At 40.8% G+C, this 21,330-nt stretch overlaps 1 protein-coding gene across 1 annotated transcript in view; it reads right to left on the minus strand.

The window, feature by feature from the left end:
- The window catches only part of OVA1 (methionyl-tRNA synthetase / methionine-tRNA ligase / MetRS (cpMetRS)), a 68,800-nt gene that overhangs the window by 44,263 nt on the left and 3,207 nt on the right, over window positions 1-21,330 (minus strand). Inside the window, exons 4-7 of the mRNA XM_010262277.3 lie at window positions 21,161-21,310; window positions 20,299-20,466; window positions 18,214-18,338; window positions 4,904-4,997 (exon numbers count right to left, since the gene is read on the minus strand). Of these exons, the coding sequence (XP_010260579.1) occupies window positions 4,904-4,997; window positions 18,214-18,338; window positions 20,299-20,466; window positions 21,161-21,310 (537 nt within the window). The remainder of the gene's footprint in view (window positions 1-4,903; window positions 4,998-18,213; window positions 18,339-20,298; window positions 20,467-21,160; window positions 21,311-21,330) is intronic.

A 21,330-nucleotide genomic window follows, 5' to 3' on the forward strand; every position in this document is an offset into this window, starting at 1 on the left:
ACCAAGTACCATCCCATTTTCTTCCCCAGTACTTTTGGTAAAGAAAAAGGATGGGTCCTGGAGATTCTGTGTTGACTATAGGGCCCTGAACCAAGTCACAGTCAAGGATCGGTTCCCAATCCCCATGATCAACGAATTACTGGACGAGTTGGGCCAGGCCAAGATATTCTCCAAAATGGACCTGAGGTCCAGCTACCATCAGATAAAAGTTCACCAAGATGATGTGCACAAGACAGCTTTCCGAACACACAACGGACATTATGAGTTCACTGTTGTGCCATTCGGGTTGACGAATACCCCCTCCACTTTTCAAGCTGTTATGAATGATCTATTCTGCCCGTACTTACGACGGTTTATTCTGGTCTTCTTTGACGATATACTTGTATACAGCCAGGATTGGGATTCTCATCTCAGGTACTTGACTACAGCCTTGGAGATCCTCAAGACAAACCAGTTCTTCGCCAAGAGGTCCAAATGCACCTTTGGACAAACCCAGGTCCATTATCTCGGACATATAGTTTCTACAGGGCTAGTGAAGGCAGACCCAAAGAAAATCAGGTGCATGCAAGAATGGTCCACACCGCAATCAGTGAAGGCTCTAAGGGGATTCCTGGGCTTAACAGGCTATTACCGGAGGTTTATAGCAGGGTACAGCTGTTAGACAGTTTTGTATGCCCTTAGCTTCAATCAGAATGATGTACTTTATGAGTTTATTATAAATGAATAAAAGTGCATATTTGATTCATGTTCCCTTGGTACGTTTCTGTGTAATACCCTTAAACTGGACACTTAATGAGACTCGTGTTAGTTTAGAATGTTCACAGCTAGTGGATCGGTCTGGGGAGATCTATCCTGACAAGGCTGACACTGTGGTGCCACCAAGTCGGTTGGGGTGGCCTGTCTCAGCTACCAGGGTGAGACCCTAGGCACATACAATGTAGGATTAATTGAATCTTTGAACTGGACCAGATTTTCAGTATTGCCCTGGACCTTGGAGATTGATGGGCAAAACTGGAAAGTTACACCCGACCCCTAGACTCGATTATGATACTGCACTAGGTGTCGGATTGGGCTGTCTTTGATATACCATTCAGTGAGATCCTTAGCGGGGTCAAAACCTGGGTATGTTGGGACTGTCTAAGAATTCATCTGAGTGGGTGATCATAGTGACAGGATCAGCCTCTTTGTCGGACAAAGGTAATGATCGGGGATGCACTCTCACTGATGGAAACCAAGACTGCCGGCAGCCGATTTCAATCGTTGAGATTTGTTTTGCAAAATATATTTTATATGAGATATAAAAGTATATATACTATGGTTTCTAAAATGTTTGCAAGAAGGTTTTAATTCCCGGGATCCATATAAGTAGAGAGTGCAACACTGTTCCTTGCAGCCGAGGGAGAGGTCCTCTCTTGTCGGGTAGTGTATGATCATTATGGGCTGAGAGGTTAAGTGTAAGACCATTGAGGATAATACCTAATGGGCTAATCTTGCATCTGCCCACAGTCCCTGGGTGTTACAAGGTGGCTTGGCCCAGGGACCACTTAGGGTAAGTGTTGGGCCCATAGAGCCCATTTGATGGGTTTCAGGGGGTGCACTGTCTTTAATAGTGTATTCGGCCAGGCCTTGTAACAAAGGTTGGGCCGAACCCATGTGGCTGATGTGTAGATCAATGCTTGGGTCCCACGCCATACAAGGAAGCCCAACTGGGCAGCAGTTAGGAAGGTTAAGTGAGCACATAAGCTTAATGGGCCTAAAGCCCATTTCGAACTGGGCTATTTATTTAGTTAATTAAAGGGGCGAATTCTGAGATGGATTAGCAGATAGGATAGGGTCTTGACCCTATCCACTCAGAGAGTCCAGATCTGAATGTGATTCAGATCTAGAAACCTCCTAATGAGATTAGGAGAAAGCTGATCTAATCTGCAGATAAGATAAGGGTTTATCCTTATCACCTGAAGAGAAGGCTGATCCAAATATGATTTGGATAAGCAGCTCCTAATGGGATTAGGAGCTGATCCTTTAGATCAACAAAAGAAGGAGGGGGCGGCAGCCTTTAGGGAACATCCAATCAGATTTTCTTCAGTGCTGAAATCACAAGAAGAGAGAATTCTGCACCCTGCGAATACTCTCTTGCCGCCTCCCTGTTCTTGCTGCCCTGTTTGCCAGTTCGATCTCCAGTTGTGGGAGAAGTCAAGATTGGATCTTGACATCAGTTCTTGGAGGAAGAATTGATAGGAAGCTGTGCTCACGTGCCATCCTGCTGATCCTTGCGAATGACAGAGTTCTTGGAGAAGAACACTGCTGATTCTGCTCCATCCTGCACGGCGCCATCTTCAGTGGGAGCAGTTTTTGGATCCTTCCTTGGGCGTGAACACCTTCGTTGGGAGATACTACTTCTCCGTATCAAGGTATAATCCTCTCCTACACCTTTTGGTTCAGATCTGGTTCAGTTTCGCCCCCTAATTCCGCAATCTTCGGGCGTCCATATGATGGATCTCTCATCCTTTCAACAGCCGCTTAGCAAGCCTACTCACACAGCTATTGAGGAAGGACTCTTTTACATGGACACCCGAAGCCCAACAGGCCTTTGAAGCCTTGAAGAAGGCAGTATCCACACCCCCAATTCTGGCCCTTCCCAACTTCAATGATACCTTCGTGTTGGAATGTGACACGTCCAGGACAGGATTGGGAGTCGTACTGATGCAAAGGGGGCAACCCATCTCTTATTTCAGCAAGGCACTTTAGGCCCATGGCCAGGCCCAATCTACTTATATTAAGGAGCTCAAGGCCATTGTATTGGCGGTTCAGAAATGGCAGGACTACCTCCTGGGCCAGTGATTCATCATACGAACTGATCAAGGAAGTCTCAAGTACTTGTTAGAACAGAGGGTTCACACCACGGACCAGCAAAAATGGATCTCTAAATTGCTCGGCTATGATTACGCCATAGAACACAAACCTAGCCCGACAAACAAGGCGACAGATGCCCTCTCACGGGTGGCGGAAATGAACCAACTAGTAGTCTCCCAGCCCATGTACCCCCTCTTCAAGACCATTAGAAAGGAAGCTCGAGAATCAGAATTGCTAGAGCCATGGAGGATTAAATGCCAGCAGAGTCCCGTTAACACTAATGGATGTAAACTAGTGGGCCCAGATTTGTTTTTCAAAGGGTGGTTTGTAATCCTATCCACCTCAGCCCACATAACAGCCCTGCTCCAGCTCTTCCATGATTCAGCCCAAGGGGGACACTCAAGAGTCATGCGGACCTACAAGAGGCTCGCCTCTCACTATTATTGGGCCGGTATGAAGAAAAGGGTCCAGCAGTATGTGGCCTCTTGCTGTATTTGTCAGCAGCACAAATACAGTTCTCAAGCACCACCTGGCCTATTGCAGCCCCTAAAAATTCCAGAGCTGGTTTGGGAAGAAGCCTCTATGGAATTCATTACTGGGCTGCCGAAGTCACGGGGAAAGCCTGTCATCTTGGTCGTAGTCGACCGTCTGAGCAAATATGCCCATTTCTCAACACTGCCCCACCCCTAAACCGCTGCCATGGTGGCAAGCACATCTGTAAGAGAGGTTGCAAAACTCCATGGACCCCCTGGGCCATTGTTTTGGATCGAGATCCCACCTTTCTCAGTCAGTTCTGGAAGGAGTACTTTTGGCTACAGGGGACCGAGCTGAGTCAATCTACCAGCTACCACCCCAGTCCAACAGTCAAACGGAGGTGGTGAACAGGTGTTTGGAGACATATCTCCGGTGTTTCACTAGTGGAAAACCAAGGCAGTGGGCTGACTGGCTTCCTTGAGCCGAATACTACTATAATTCCACCTTTCAATCTACTGCTGGGATGACCCCCTTTAAGGCCCTCTATGGCTGTGATCCCCCAGCCATCCCACTTTATGAACCCGGATCCACTGTTGTGGCAACAATCGAAGCCCAACTGATGGTCCGCGATGACATCCTAAGGTTACTCCTGGATAATCTCCACAAGGCGCAGCAGAAGATGAAACAACACTATGACAGGAGGCACAGGTTCGTGGAATACCAAGTTGGGGACTTTGTTTACCTCAAGCTTCAGCCCTACAGGCAGGTCACGCTGGCCCATCATCCGTGGCCCAAGCTCGCCCCCAGATACTTCGGCCCATTCAAGATAGTGGAAATGATCGACACTCTCGCGTACTGCCTAGAACTGACAGCATCGTCCAGATTGCACCCCGTATTTCATGTGGTTATGCTCAAAAAGGCCATTGGATCTGAGGCCATTACCAGCCCCAGCCTCCCTGAATACAGAAGACGGTGAGCTCATCACTCAACCATCGCGCATCACTGACTTTCGATGGGTGAAGGTAGGAACGAAGGTTGTCCAACAAGCACTAGTTGAGTGAACAGGCTTACCCACAGCCGCGCCACCTGGGAGCCCTACTGGCAACTCAAGAACCAGTTCCCTGGTCTCGACCTCGAGGACAAGGTAGTACTGAAGGAGGGGGAGATGATGAGAACCCAGTAACGGCCCAATCAGAACCAGGCCCATTACAGACTTTCGCTGCTAGACCCAAGCCTCCCATCAAGCTGGTGTTTGGTCGTAAGAAGAGGAGCCAGGTCCATGCATCCGTTAACACTCAGGCCACATCAGCCAGTCTGATATCTGAGGACAACTATCCGTTCTGCCAGTTAGTTAGAATATTTGTACCGCCCACCATCTATATAAGGGGGCTACAACAGATAATGAAACATAAATAGTATTTGCCTTCAACTCTCCCTCTCTCTCTCTCTCTCTCTCATTTCAGGAGGTTGAACCCCTTGAACAGGTTCCTGAGATGAGCAGATCTCACCAAAAAATCATGAAAATATAAACATACATAATTCTCCATGCATAGCAAAAGAACCAAAGACATCATACCTTGCCAATTAAGTGGAGTGACGCAGGCCAACCTGAAGAGACTGCACCTTGTAAAGTAGGTTTTTCTTTGTTCTCTGATAATGCTGATATATATCTGCAACAAAGAGAAAAAGATGTTGAAAGAAACCACAATAACTACACAAGCACAATAAAGCATAAAATTACAAAAAAAAAAAAACCACAGGAGTGACATAATTTAACTAGAAGGAAATTAATTTATACTTTTCTAAGACATGTCTAAAACCTAAAGAATTACTAGAATCTAGATGTCTAGAATTAGCAATATCAACTCTTTAGAATTAATCTGGGTTTTTTTATCCAAACAACTCATCATGTACAGCATCATCTATCTCCTAAACCCACAATTTATACATGAAATATCTTAACTCATCATAAATGATGTTCTCAAACCTGGACCAAACCTACCAGTTGGACCATTCCAACCATGACCAAGCAGTTTTTACAGGGTTTTAGATACTCCTGTTTCCAAAATTTTCAAGACTGAGTTAAAAAAAATTGAGTTTTAAATTTAGTTTCTAGTTGTAGGTGTTTTAAGAATAAGGTATTAAGTATTCTAGATTTTTTTCAGTACAGGCAAAGTATACTTCTATTATTGAGTATAAATGGGAGAGACTCCCAATACAGCGAGTGACTGTACATCATATATGGAATCATAAAACTTCAAAAGTATTATAGTTACAAAATAATGAGTCGGCAGTTATGCTGAAGTGCTAGCCCAAGATATGATCTTTACAGTTACATTGCACCAAATTTCATCAATTTGAGAGGATTTGTTCTCAAAAACTCTGCAGTTCCTCTCCATCTAAATTGATCATAGGACACAAGCAGGTAGAAGGTGCCAGATGATTCTTCCATTGCTGTCCAGACCCTCAATAGTCCAGATTTCTAGAAAGTTATGAAATGTCTTGAGAAACTTACTATTATCAGTAAATCATTGTGGTTATTTATGGTAATTTTGGACTTACTATTTATAGCAATTCCAATAATTACAATTTATAGTAAAATTGTGATATGTACTATCCTTAGTAGTTTCGGGATTCTTTGCATTTAGTTTTAGTAGGATTAGGTAAGCAGAACTAGAGTTGTTACTTGAGTGTCCTTGTGTGTTACCTATGGGTTTGCCTTGGTCTTTTAGCAATTAAAAGTTGTTTTCAATTAGTGTTTGAGATCAAATTAGAGTCTGTAAAGGGACACCTGAGTTCTTATATCAAGTATATCAATAGAGTCATGATTTAAAAATGAAGAGTTGGTTGGGTCTCCTGCTGGTCGTAGTGGAGACTTGGGATCGAATCCCACCTGCACCTGGGTTGGGGGGGTTTATGGGTTGAGGGATGGGCTACCCCTGTTGTGTAGCCCTTCAGAAAATATCAAAAAAATAAAAAATAATAACAAAAAAAGAGTTGATCAGATGAAATAAAGTTTAATTTAGTCAAGCCTTGTTCTTGCAAGGAAATTTTCTCTTTTTTTCTCTTTCTCACCTGTTTCTTCTTCTAAGTGATCTATCTCTTTGCAGTTTATCCTAGCAGCAAGAGTTCTCTTTCTTCCTAATATCTTGCTCATTCTTTGGTGAATAGCAAGCTATCTATTTGCTTTTCCATCCCTATCCCAGAACACAGGTTGTACCTAACAAAGGGTACAAAGAAAGAAAGGACTTTCTACTGGGAAAGTGGCAACATCTGCTCCAAGCAGAAGTGTTGCTCAACCTCTACAGTCTCCACCTTATGCAGATTTTTTTAAGCTAAACTTTGATGGAAGCAGTAAAGGTAACCCTGGTCCATCAAGGATTGGTGGAGTTTTAAGGACAAAGGAAGGTTCTGCCATAGCGTTCTCAAGACCAATTGGGGTGGGGGACTCATTGCGTGCAGAAATTATGGCTTTGATGGAAGGTGTGAAAAGAGCTAAGGAGCCAAGTGTTAGCAAGCTGATCATTGAGGGAGATTCTAAGGTGGTAATAAATTGGTTAGGGAAGGAAGATGATGGATTATGGACATACATTAATGAACGAAGACACTTCGTGTGGCTAACTCAGGGTATGGATGTGAGAATGCAATGGGTCAAAAGATGTGCCAATTCATTTGCAGATGCACTTGCTAAACAAGGGGTGGGAAGAGATCAGTTACTTTGGGCTATATTGTAATGTTGTATCTTTTTGGGGGGAGTTAAGAGAGTTTACCTCCCCCCACCTTTGTACTAAAAATAAGACTCCAACTAATACCAATCAACACGCTGCCACGATCTGCCTTCCATATTGTCTTTCAGGATCTGCCTTAAGGATTCCGGAACGTCTGGCCACCACTATGTTTCATTTCTGAAGGAGCGACCCAAATTTTCCATATGGTCAGATGCTTTGTTTGCTTTTCTATAGAACTTCTCAATTTTAATCTCTTCAAACTGCCTTAGTAGCTTGCTTGTATCACTAGTCAATCTACAGAACACCCTTGCCTCTGATTTTTCCCAAGGCTTCAGCACACTGATATGGTGATTCATAAAGATAAAGAGATGATCTTTTATATTGCTAATTTTTTCATCCTTGCAATTCTTATTACCAAGTTTAGAGCTCATGATTTGAAACAGTTCTTGATTGTCTGCCACTTCAAAACTCAAGTATGAGTTCTTTTGAATCAAGGGAGAATGATATAGAACAAAATAAAGGAAAGAATCCATGGAGAAATAAATCAGTTTTCCAATTCCTATACAAATTTCAAAATCTTTGGTAATAGAGATACTGGTATTTTTGAGAAATGGTAAAGCATAATTTCAATAACAAAAGACAATAAACATGTACAACAAGCCATTGTACATAGGGGTATTCACAGCTGATGCTCAAACAATTCACATTCATTTTTTCTTTTCTATCACCACGTGGTTCATCTCGTGCCAGCTCATCACCTTCTTCAACCTTTCGACTCTCACTCCAGAGAGACACTTCATGTTCTGTCAACACCCACACTTCAGCAATCGTCAGCTCTACTACACGGAGATTGGAAGTAACAGAGGATATAAGAAAACCTCCAAGCATGGCAGTGATCTTCTCAAACGAGGACTTCTTCCAGAGATTAAAGGGAAGTCCCACCAATTTGATAGCAAAGGGACCATCCCTCAATTCCTTGCTATTACAGGATGTAGTCCAGCTCCAGACAAAGGTTACACCCAGTTCAGATTCAACAGTGAAAATGTCCACCGCTTTATCTATGCCAGTCAGAAGGGAGCACCTGTCGTCAAAAGGAAAAACAGAGACTTCAACATCAACTTTGAGTTTCTTCTTAATTTCTTCCACGATAACTCCCCAGTCATTCACCCCCATCTCTTCTTTCCATACCAAAGATTTTTCCTTACCATCTTTGTTTTCCTGTAAGAACAGCTTCTGTATTCTGTTGGATTTCATTAGTGCAAAATCTTGCACCTTTTCCACTTGCATGCCTTCCATTGACCCTTCTTTGCTGGTCCCAGTGATGCTCAAGATTTCTATCGACTTTTCTTTGAGTATTCTTGAGCCCTTCCATTCTATGCAGCATTGCCTCAAACCATCCTCTTCCTTCTTTAACAGAAAGCCCTTTAGCTTTTCCCCCACCATCATCCTTCCCCGACCCCTCTTCCCTTCTAGGAAGCAGACTAGTTGCTGCTTATTATTACCATAAAATTCTGAAACTGCCACAAACCACCCCTTTTGATTACATCGCAGCTCGACCTGGTATCTCCTTCTGTTCATTTCCAGAGAGCTCTTCCAAGCCATTTTCTTGACAGAGAGCACCACCCCATCGATAAATCCTTTCAGCCATTGTGTAGCTTCGCCAATTAGGTAAATACTTGATCTTCCTGCTTCCCTGATTTTCAACGAGATTTGTCCTTTGTATTTTCCTTCAGTAGTAGCTTCTTTGCTTCAATCACCATTTCCTCTCTCCATCTTGCGGCAAGGCAGAATAATCTCTCATCACTTTGCACTTCACACTTCTGCTCACTTCGCTCCATTTCAGCTCCACTGCTTTGGTAGTAGCTGAGACTGCTGACATGGCATGCCTTGTTTTATTTTATTTTACAAACACATACATATTTTATATATATTTATATATATATATATGTATATGTATGTATGTATGTATGTATGTATATACACATTGATAAGTAACAAGAAAATTTTATTTAAAAAGAAAATACTGAATGCAACCTAATGGCAGGTCACGTGTTAACACCCCCAAACCCAGCAACTCCTACTAACCGCCTAGAATGGGAAAACGGGAAGAGAAAACAGTATATGAAACCACTCTTGCACACCAACTGCAATGCCAACAAAGCAACTAATAGGCTCAAATCAATCTTCCACCTCACCAAACTCTTCCAGGCCTCCTTCATCCCAAATTTCTCCCCCTAATGCTTCAGAAGCCTTTCTCAAGTTTTCTTCCTTCCTCTTCCTCTCGAACAATTCAAAAGTTCTTCTAGCAAAGCTTTCTCCTCCTAAGAAAAACAAGCCTAAAGACTTGCCAATTTCCACCTATTTATCAACTAGTCTTCAAGTCCACTCTTCCTTTCTTCATTTCCCTTTCCTCCGGCATCACCTCAACAGAAACCTCTTCCAAAACAGTTCCATCCCTACTAGCTTTCTCTGACAAGTCAGACTTTGTCGACTCCTCCCATTAAGAATCAACCGGAGGAATGCAACTTTCCAGCCCCTTCGGATAAAAGTGAAAATTCTGTACAAGGTTTCTCAAGACTCTGAGTTCTGAGTTTTACCCCTCTTCTTTTATAGATCCTTTTATACTTATTGGTCGGCCCAACTCCCACCAGACCATCTTTTAACCTTGAAAAGACCTTCATAACATGAACAACATTGAGCTTGCTTGAAGCTCTGGACTTCTTTGGAGTCTCCAAAACATCACCGCTTCTAGCCAAACTAGTATCTTTGCCCTTTCAGCCCAAATCAACTCCTAGTCTTTCAACAACCACTTCAGATACCAAATAATTGGAATCATTCCCAAGAAGAGCATCTTGATTTAAATTTTTTAAGTCATTCACCTTCTCACCCACACCTTCACCTTCTTCTAAGCTGCCTCCTTCCTTATCGCCTCCCTCCTCCCAGTCCTTGGTCTTATCATTCACCCCCTCTTCCACCACTTCCACACCCTAAATTCACTCACAGCCCCTTCTCCCGACTCCCTCTCTGAAAATCCCTCCTAATAACCAGCAACAAAACCCCTACTCTCCTATCTCAACTCAGAAAAAGAAGCAGGGCTCTGACCTTGCATACCTTCAACTGGTTCAAGTTGTAGAGCATTGGACGTAACCTCACCCAACTCACATTGAAGAAGCTCCTTAGGATGCGATTCAGCTTCACAAATCATCAAGAAAAGCCCTTTTACTCTAACACTGGAAGCAGCAGCCTCCAAGGAGCCAGGAATTAAAACGTTCTTCCAATGAAATCTAAAACCCGCCCAACTCCTCTTTTTCTTCTCTCAAATCTCCCCCTTTACCTTTCATCACGCCTTTACCTTTAACATGGACCTAATATTTCACTCCTAAAGCCTTGCCTTTAAAATACGAAGACCTCTTTATTGTCACTTGGAAACCGCCCAAAGGCAAAACCATTTCCCTTCTAACCACATGGGCCCCACTCTTAAAATGCTCCAAATTCATTCTTGGAAAGGTGTTTTTAACCTTTTAGAAATCAGCCCCCTTCTTAAAATCTCCCACCACATGTCCCTCCTCAACTAAAGACCTCTCATACTATTCGACACCCCATTATTTTCCTCCTCCAGACTCCTGGTCTCCTACTCAGATGACTCCCCCTTTTCCTCTTCAAAATAATCAAACCCCTGAGTTCAATTTGGCATAACCACGGAATCCTCCTCAAGCCAATGTAGCAGTATGTATGCAACCTTCAATCACCAACCTCAAGTCATACCACTCTCCTGCAAAGTTTAACGCCACACTCATAGGAACCAAGTGTATGTTCTCAACTTCAACCAGGATTCTTGCTGCAACCAGATTCTTTAACTTGTATGTGTGGGCATCAATTCTTCTGAAGCTACCGCAAGTGTTTCCCACAGCACAAAACATATTCAAATTCCAGGCATGGAGAAGAATCTCAAAGACATTAATCCAAACAAGGCTCTTACTCCCCACTTCTCGTATTGCCTCCACTAGCAGATTCCATCTACCCAGCCTGAGATTTGGCATTCTAATATTAGTTGTTTCTCGATCCAGGACTTCATCTGCCTCTTCCTTACTGCTGAAAATAAAAAGAAAGAAACCTGCATTTAACTTTCTCACCTGAACGTCTTAGGCAAACAGGGATCAGTGTTTTTGGGCTCAGTTGTAAGGATGAAAAACCAAAAGTGATAGGTGGCATCTTAAGTTTTAGTGGGGTAGCCGAGGCTACTCATAATCTGTAATTCATAACCTGTATTCTTTCCTCACCACCTTAATGAAATTCTCTTTTACTGATCAAGAAAAGCAAAAACAACAACCCATGTGTTGTGGTCCTTAAGGCATGCTTTCTTGAGGCATCTGTAAAAACAATCTTATTCAGTTCAGACCCACTTTGTATTTATAGTGAATAGATTGAGTTACAAAAAGGCACTCAAGCCGGAGAGTATATGTCATATAGTCCCAGCTTGTCACATATGTAATCTACTCTGCCCCAAGACAGTCCCTTTGTAAAGAGATCTGCCCACTGGTTTCCTGAGCTCACATGAGATGTAGTTATCACTCCACTAATCACTTTTTCTCTTACAAAGTGGCAATCGACTTCAATATGCTTTGTTCTATCATGGAAGACTAGATTAGAAGAGATGTGTACAGCAGCTTGATTATCACAGTATAATCTCATGGGTTTGTCAACTGAGAATTCCATCTATTGTAGCAAGTTATTCAACCATACTAGTTCACATGTAGTATGAGCCATAGCCTTGTACTCAGCTTCAGCATTACTCCTTGCCACCACTGTTTGTTTCTTGCTCTTCCAAATTACTAGATTGCCACCAAGAAAAGTACAGTATCTTGTAGTTGATCTCCTGTCTGATACAAAACCAGCCCAATCAGCATATGTATATCCTTCTATCTCAAGAGTTCCTCCACTCTTGTATAGTAGACCACGACTTGGAGCACCCTTCAGATACCTAACAATTCTTAGAACTGCTTCCCAATGAGGAATCCGAGAATGTTGCATAAACTGACTCACCATACAGCAAATGATATATATGGCTATGTGATAGTCAGATAGTTTAATTTTTCCATCAACCTCCTGTACCTTCCAGGATCATCAAATTCCTCACCTTCATCCACACTCAACTTATCATTTGGTTCCATAGGTGTCTCGGCTGGTTTAGCACCTAACAGCCCTGTTTCATCAAGTAGGTCAATGACATATTTCCTTTGACATAGGTTAATTCCATGCCTTGACCTTGCAACTTCTATTCCCAAGAAGTACTTCAGCTTACCCAGACCTTTTGTGTTGAAGTGATCCTGAAGGAAGTTCTTCAACCTGTCAATCCCACTACTGTCACTCCCAGTTATGACAATATCATCCACATACATCACTAGCAAGATTTTCCCATCTTTTGAGTCATGGCTGAACATGGAATGATCTACCTGACATTGTTTCATCCCAAAATTCTTCACTACTTCATTGAATCTACCAAACCATGCACGTGGAGATTATTTCAGCCCATAAATTGCCTTTTTAAGTCAACAAACCTTACCATTCTCCCCCTGAGCAACAAACCCCGATGGTTGCTCCATATATACCTCCTCAACTAGATTACCATGTAGGAAGGCATTTTTTATGTCAAGTTGCAAGGGAGGCCAGTCATACATTGCTGCTAATGAAATCAATATCTAAACTGAGCCAATTTTAGCCACAGGAGAAAATGTCTCCATATAGTCCACACCATACAACTGAGAGTAGCCCTTGGCCACTAACCCAGCCTTTAATCGTTCCACACTGCCATCTGGAAGATACTTCACTATGTAGACCCACTTACATCCAACAACATGCTTACCAGGAGGGAGAGTAGTAAATTCCCACGTGTTATTGTGTTGTAAAGCAGACAATTCCTCTTCCATAGCTTGTCGCCACCCTAGAGAGGTAAGAGCTTCCTAGACAGTTTTGGGAGTGGAAACAGAGGACAGCAAGGATATAAAATGGCGATGGGAAGCAAAAAGGTGAGCAACTGAAACATAGTGAGAGATGGGATGAAATGTACAACTACGTTTACCTTTCCGCAAAGCAATCGGAAGACCAAGATCTGAAGGAGGAGGTGCAACCACAGGATCTATCAACGAGGACTGAATTGGAGGCAGGGTTAGTGCTCTTTTGTGAGTATACACTTGTCGGATTGGTGGCCGCTCAGTAGTAACCTGTATGGGAGAGGAAGGTGAAGGAACGGGAACCGAAGGAGGGGCATCTGCCATTGGAACAGGAACCACGGGGAGGGGATCCTCAACAGGAACAGGAAGAGGGACCACGGGGGAAGGAGGAGGGACCTCAATACTCAAGAAAAATGGGACTGATTTAAAGAAAGTGACATCCGAACACACAAATGACTTCTGAGAGGTAGGGTTATAACATTTATACCCTTTTAAGTCTTGAAATATCCAAGGAAGATGCATTTAGTAGCACGTGCATCTAACTTGTCTAAACCAGGCCCCAAATTTTGAACAAAACAAATGCATCCAAAGACTCTTGGAACAAGAGGAAATGGAGATAAAGTGGGAAACAAAACTGAGAAGGGGGATTAACTTCCAAGGATAGACATGGGCATCCGATTGATGAGGAAACATGAGGTTAGGACAGCATCACTCCAAAAACGCTTTGGAACATTCTTATTAAGCATAATGGACTGAGCAATTTCAAGTAGATGTTGGTTTTTGCGTTCAGCCACACCGTTTTGTTGTGGGGTGTAGAAACAAGAAGTTTGAGGAATTATTCCATGGTGCTCTAAGTATTGCTGAAATGGTGTTGAGGTGTACTCTTTTGCATTATTGGAGCGAAGAATTTTAATATGAATTCCAAATTGATTACGAATTTCAGCATAAATTTTTTTAAAAATGGAGAACAATTCACTGCAATCTTTCATAAGATATAGCCATGTCATCCTTGAAAAGTCATCAACAAAAATTACAAAATACTTATAACCATTGTAGGACACTACTCTATTTGGACCCCAAACATCATAATGAACTAAAGAAAAATGACTCAAGACACGACTATCAACTCTTGGACTAAAAGAGACTCTATGGTGTTTCCCAAGCTAACACGATTCACAATCCGACGATGAAAGATAACTTAAGGACGGAACCAGCAACTTTAGAGCCTTGAGATATGGATGACCAAGTCTGTAGCGCCATTGGAGAGGAGTAAGAGACGACTGAAATGCTACTAGCTGGCCACCATCATCAAGGTAATACAATCCACCTGCCTCATTCCCTCCACCAATCTTCATCCCCGTCTTGAGATCCTGAAACACACAAGAAGAGGGATAAAAGGTTATAAAACAATTAAGTGACTTGGTTAATCTACTAACAGATAGAAGGTTAAATGGGAACTTGGGAACATATAAAACAGATGATAGAGATAAGGAGGTAAGATAAACATCACCAACACCACAAATGGGAGATGTAGAACCATTAGCAAGGGTAACTGTTTGGGATGTAGAAGACTAAGAAAGAGAAGAAAACACGTTTGAAGTCCCAGACATATGATCCGAGGCTCTAGAGTCAATGATCGAGTGTGAAGGTTTGGAAGCCAAGCAAGTCATACCTGAATGGGCAAGAGTAGTTGTGTTCTACTGAGAGGATGTCTGAAGGAACTTCTCATATACCTCACGTGGTACACTCACCATCTCCTTCCCAGAAGCACTAGTAGATGTGGAGGGAGTCTGATCAGTTTGTTGATTTCCACTAACTGTACCACTACCACTAGTCACAGCATGATTAGCCCAAGTGTTGGGTGGACCATGTAAATCATAGCAGAAATTAACAGTGTGCCCCTCTAATCCACAGTATGTGCATTTTCTAGGTGCATTACTCCTTCCTCTACCACGACCTCCCCCTAACTCTCGACCACCACTGCGGCCACTAGAACAATTAAACATAGAACCACCTCGGTTTCCTGGAAACCCACGGCCACCACCTCCACCTCTATTTTCGCGACCTCCCCCTCTAGTCACCACAAAACCAGATCTGTCTAGGAGAGAAGAAGACTCTGTAAACTCAACAGATGTCCTCCGAAGGCGGGCAAACACTTCTTCAAGTGAGGGAAGAGCTGACCCCACCAATATTTGTGCCCGAACAGGTTCATATTCAACCTTCAGACCCATTAGGAACCTTGTCACATCAAGTTGCTCTCATTGTTGTTGTTGAACCTGAACATACGGAGTCGGAGGATGATATACATTAAGCTCATTTCTGATATTCCTCATGCTTGCATAGTATTCCTCCAAGCTTTGGTTACCTTGCTTCAGATTAAAGTACTCTTGGTACAACTGATATGCCCTAGTAGTATTATCTTGGCCAGAGTAAAGTTTCTTAGCATGGTCCCAGATTTCTTTAGTTGTATCTAGGAACATAAAATTCACACTGATTTTAGGTTCCATGCTATTCCACAATCAGGTCATGATTTGTGCATCCTTCTGTTCCCAATCACTGAACCCTAGAGAATCAGAGGAGGGTTTCTCCTCTCTCACATGTTTTACCTTTTTCTTGGCCTTTAAAAACACCTCCACATATTTGGCCCACGGCACATAATTCTCACCATTCAACTTAATATATGTCATTTGAACATTTAGGTAATCTGTAGAAATCATAACACCTGTTTTACTATCATTCCCATCTCCAATTGATGCCATCTTAACTAATTCGCCTCACTTAACAAAAAAAAAATACTGTTATAAACAAAGTATTCACCTTCAACTATTCAGCACAACTCCATGCACCACCACAAAACCCCAACTCACTTTCAGCACCACCGACTTCTTCAAATACACATCACACACCTAATACAAGAGCTGTAATCAATCAGCCATCACATCAAACACCTATACTGCACACTACAAAACCAACCTGTACTCGACTAAACACTTCTCCACCCGAACCTGCTCTCTTCGTACCATCGAATAGAGAGCTTCCTACCAATCACCACAAACAACCACCACACCACAAACCGGAGGCATGAAGGCCTCCTACAAAGAAAAACGATCACTCCTTTGCAGCCTTTCCCTTAATCTCCTAGTGGTTCTTGAGAAATCTGTGAAACCCTAGAGAAAAGGATGAAAAAAGAAAAAAAAAACTGGGTAAATCAGAAAAAAAAAATGAGCAGATCTGAACTTGTTATATTCGCTCTGATACTATATAAAAAACAATCTTATTCAGTTCAGATTTGAAGTATGAAGAAGAAGAAGAAGAAGAAGAAGAAGAAGAAGGAGAAGAAGGAGAAGAAGAAGAAGAAAAGAAGGGTTCGGCAGTAAAGGAAAAGTTAATCACTCTAGCCGACCCACTTTGTATTTAGAAAAAGACAGTATTGTCCCTAATAAGTGATGGGACATATAACTTAAACCTGAATAAAGAAGACCTTTCACTTTCAACTAGATAAACCAAAAGACTAAAATACCCCTGTACTGTCGACACTAACAGCATCAAACCCTGGTACAACTAATTCCCATTAGCACTTTGTCTAGCTAGATTATCTGCCAGCCCATTGGCCAATACTGGAGCTCATTTATAGATAGATCTCAGTTCTTCTGTCAAGCCTTCAATTTCCCTCACCTCACTGACCACTGTATATTTATATTCCATGAACCTGTCCTGTTTTTGCATAACCAGCCCACCACTGTACAAATCCCCTTCCACTCTAAGTACAGGACCACAGTCATACTTTTTTGGAAACCACCAGAGGTAAATAGGCTGAAATTAAATTTTGATGGTAGCTCTTTTGGCAATCCAGGAAGGGCAGGCATAGGAGGAGAGTTATCAGGAACCATCAAGGATTATGACCCTGCTGCAAGGTTTAAAAATAGCCCCACAGCTAGAAGTTAGAGAATTGGAAGTGGAAGGAGATGCTCTTTTGGTGATTTCTTGGGCAAAGAAAATACAGTCAGCACCCTGGAAATACAGGTTTGCATTCAGGGAGATTAATCATCTTGCAAGAAAGGTTAATGCAAAGTTTGAATGGGTAAGAAGAACAGCAAACGGAATGGCAGATGCTTTAGCAAAACAGGGGGCAGATAGACCAACCTTATTTTGGGTAAAGCTGTAACTGATGCAGTGAAAAAGAAACTAGATGGCCTATGTAGTTGAAAGCTTTTGCTTCCTTGTAATTTGGGCAACTCTTCAGTAAAACAATTGTAAACTTACTTCATTTTAATAAATAAAGTTTATTTGCTGATCAAAAAATAATCTCAAGGGTTACTCACCCTCCTTACAGTCCCATTACTATTAGTAAAATTGTGATCTACCATTTGTAGTAATTTCGTGTTTCTTTACATTAAGTTAGTTTTAGTTGGATTAGGAATGCATTATTAGAGTTACTTTAAGAGTTAAGAGTCCTTATTTGAGTGTCCTTATGGGTTACCCATGGGTTTGTTTTGTTTTAAAGCACTGAAAGTTGTCTTGGGTCAACTTTTGAGTTCAAATTGGAGCCTGAAGGGACATCCGAGTTCTTATGATGAGTTCATAAATAGAGTAAATAAAGTTTGGTTTAGTGAATTACGGTTGTTTCCAGGAATTTTTTTTTTCTTTTTCTTCTCTCTCAACTATTTATTCTCCAAGTGGCTGTCTCTTTGTTGTTTGTCATTACAGCAAGAGCTCTTATCTTTATTTCTAATTTTGGTTCATTCTTTTGTGGATAACAAGCTGTCCACATGCTTCTCCATCCCTATTCTTCATCCTGAATCACCCAAAGCCCCTCCTTCACCCCAAAAAGCCCACCACTAAATTTGTAGAAACCTCACCTTATTCTACATCACCTGTTTGTACATCCAAATAGCCAGATGAAAGAACAAAATTGTACACAAGACAGATGCTTCACATGGAAGAATGCATTCATCATGTAAAAAAAGTGCAGACATATGGACAATGACATACAAATATACACCTCTATGAGATTTCTTGTTATTGCTTCTTTAAAGAAAGAAAGGAAATGAAAGAAAACCCTGCAGACATAGTGACCAATAGCATTCATACAAAAGCATGTTCCTACAACATATTTACTAAAGAAAAGATTACAAAAACAATTTCCATAAATAGGTAATATCGAAGGGTTAAGGAATATTTGAAGGTAACTGCAAGAAAGACTGTACCCCAGTAAAGCATCAAACCAAACATATATAGTCTGCTTATTATCATTAGGTACAGGAATGCCCCAATCCACAGATGCCCGGGAAATGGAGAAATCTCTCAGACCACTTCTAACCCAACTTTGCACCTGAAGAACTGTTTGCATCAGAAAAGAAACCTTGGAAGAGAATAGTTTCTAAGGATGCATTTGCATTCATATATGCATGGAAGATATTAATTAAGTTCAGACAAAAATGATTTCTGTGGATGAATTAATGTTCAGAACATATCATCATGCCATAGCTAGAGAAGGTTTTCAGCTTTCTTGTTAATAAAGTAAAAAGACAATTTCATTTCGAGGGGAACAGTCAGGTTTCTTTGAATCTATCAAGTGAAGTCCAACCTTTTTGGGATGGGACAACTATTTTACCCTGTACCTTCTTTTAGTGGGTAAACCCCACTCCCCAATTCAAGGTGTCAAATTTCAACAATTTCTAGGGCTAATGTTTTCTTGCCCTTCCTCTATCAGGTCTCTGAAAATGGCAGTGTTAGTGACAAATCACTCTCTAGAAGAATTTTTTTCCTTTTAAACAGTTACACAATTGATCCTCCAAACTATTGAAACTTCTAACTTTAATAACAAAAACTCTGTCAAATTTTCATAAGTTTTCAAAAACATCTTCTATTTGAGGAGAACAATACCAAGATGGCTTCACTTCAGACAAAATTCCAAAGCCTCATCCTGATTATAGATAGATTCCAGATAAAAATTAATCAAGAGAAAAGGAAAGGAAATGGAAAATATGCCTTCATTTGTTATATGCATCTTGTAAAGGTTATTGAAAGAAAGAGCAAGATTTTGAAAAAAGATTAAGATTTTACATGTATAATTATCAAATACAAAATGCATTGTCTATATGATACAAAAAAATGATTCAAGGACTTATGATTTGCCAGAAAGCATGATTCTTGATAGGGCACAATGGTGGGACAGGATTCATGTTGATAGCACCAATTACTTCAGATTAAGACTGGGTTGAGTTGAGTAGAATAAACGTTTTGGCATGACAAACAGAATAAGGTAGTATCAAAAAATTTAGTTAGTATTTTCTCATTATGGCCTAAAAAGAACATAGAAGCTTGTTTATTAAAACCTTGGACAAGACTCAACAAAACAAGCTCATAGATTATGGCATGTAATGGTTGTGAATGCATTATACTTATTCAAAACTGTTAATGGAAGCAGATCAAAAATATATAGCCAGGTTATTATAATTTATGAAGAAGATATAGAAAAAAAAAATATTGGAACTTGGTATCAGACTTAAGAGTAAATTATAGACAAGGAAATTTATCCTTGGCTGTATGCAAGTTGAAGTTAATCTAGCATCATAGAATGCTAACCATCTAAAGGAGTTTGCTCAAAAGTCTATTATGAAGTGGCCTAGATCATCAAGGTAAACTTCGATGGTAAATTTTTCTCAAAAACAAATTCAAATAAGCAGACCATGAGGTCAACCTTGAAAGGCCTGACTCATAAGATATGGATCTATCAACCATATAGCAGAATTAAATATTGGCTCAATATTTCAGTTTCTGCAATAATTATAATGAGTGATGATGCTACCTAGATCTTATAGAATATAGTCCCAAAATAAAAATAAAAAAGGCCATTACCCAATGTTGGTCCTAGTTATCTGGGGTCTTGGGAGGGGTGGACTGGATACAGTCCTAACCTCTGGCATTTTTTGCACAAAGTTGCCACTCAGACTCGAAGCCATGTTCCTTTTTTTATCAGCAACACAAAATTTTTATTAAAATTAAAAGGGAAAGAAATTGCAACAAGAGGTTGTTAAAACTAAAACCCAATACAATAAGAATCCCATCACCCTGTTAAAATTGGGCCCAGGAGTTTCCCATTAAGAAATTACTCGAACCCGTATTCTCATGCTTGACAGCCCAAGATTTCACCATAACACCAAGTAATGGACCTTAATATAACCCCAAAATAAAACTCATAATTTCTCTTTTAGCAGTTACTCTAGAACTTTAAATTGAAAAAACACAAAATATAATATATATATAAAAGGTGGAACCTGCAGCCTCACCTCATTCAAGCGAAAAGAAGGCTGTACGAAGTCTGGGTTGTGTGCCAAAACCTCTTCCAATGACTTTTGATACTTTGACAAAGCAAAAAAATAATTGTCCTCCTTTCGTTGAACACAAGGTTTGAGGTGTATTGGGCAACAGTTGTTATCAAGTAGTTCCTTCTCATCCTAACAGTTTTAACCAGAGCAAAGGAAAATTGTAAATAATGATGATGATTACCACAATGCAAATATAAACAAAACTCCATCCTCCAATAAAAATAATGAAGTAGATTACCAAGTTCTTGTAATTATAAAAAGTTAATTTCTTTGAAAATAACTAGAAACAGTTAAAGGGATGCACGATGAAATGATAAAAATGAGTAGAGAGTGCATGAAAATGCAACTATCAATGGCAGATTTACCATAAAGGCAGTTATAACCAAGTACATCTCAGCACTTATAGAAGGCAGACAAGAGGTGAAACTCGACACTTGTTATCAATATATGAAATTCAGTATTTGATTAGCCCCCTACAAATGATATCTCCATAAATATCCAACTAATTCGATAGTTTTCTTACCATTTTTATTCGATGGTTTTTTTCTTACCTACCAATCCAAAACATTCTTCCACACAACTCAAAAGTTTCATAGAAAAATGATTCAGGAAGAGAAAAAAGACAGTTAAAATCATTGATGAGGTCAACATCTCTTTTTCCTTAGCAGAATTCCTAAATAGAATGCATTGAATGATGGGTTCACCCTCGCATGAACTTCTATTCTATGCTAGATCATCAGCATGGTCATGAAATGCATTTGGATTCAAGAGATTGATGAATCGCAATTAAAATTCTTATGTTCAATTAAAAAGTACCATCCACCTTATACTCCTCACAGTTGATACAATAAAGGCCCTCGTAATCAGCTCGGTAAATGTCACCATTGCCGAGGACTCTAGAGTAAAATTCCTTGACAATTGCTTCATGACTTGGATCAGTTGTTCGAATGAACTTGTCATAAGATACGTCTAGCTACAACCAAAAGGAAATAA

Source organism: Nelumbo nucifera, chromosome 7 (genome assembly GCF_055504915.1).
Source record: "Nelumbo nucifera cultivar China Antique chromosome 7, China Antique-T2T, whole genome shotgun sequence".
NCBI lineage: Eukaryota > Viridiplantae > Streptophyta > Magnoliopsida > Proteales > Nelumbonaceae > Nelumbo > Nelumbo nucifera.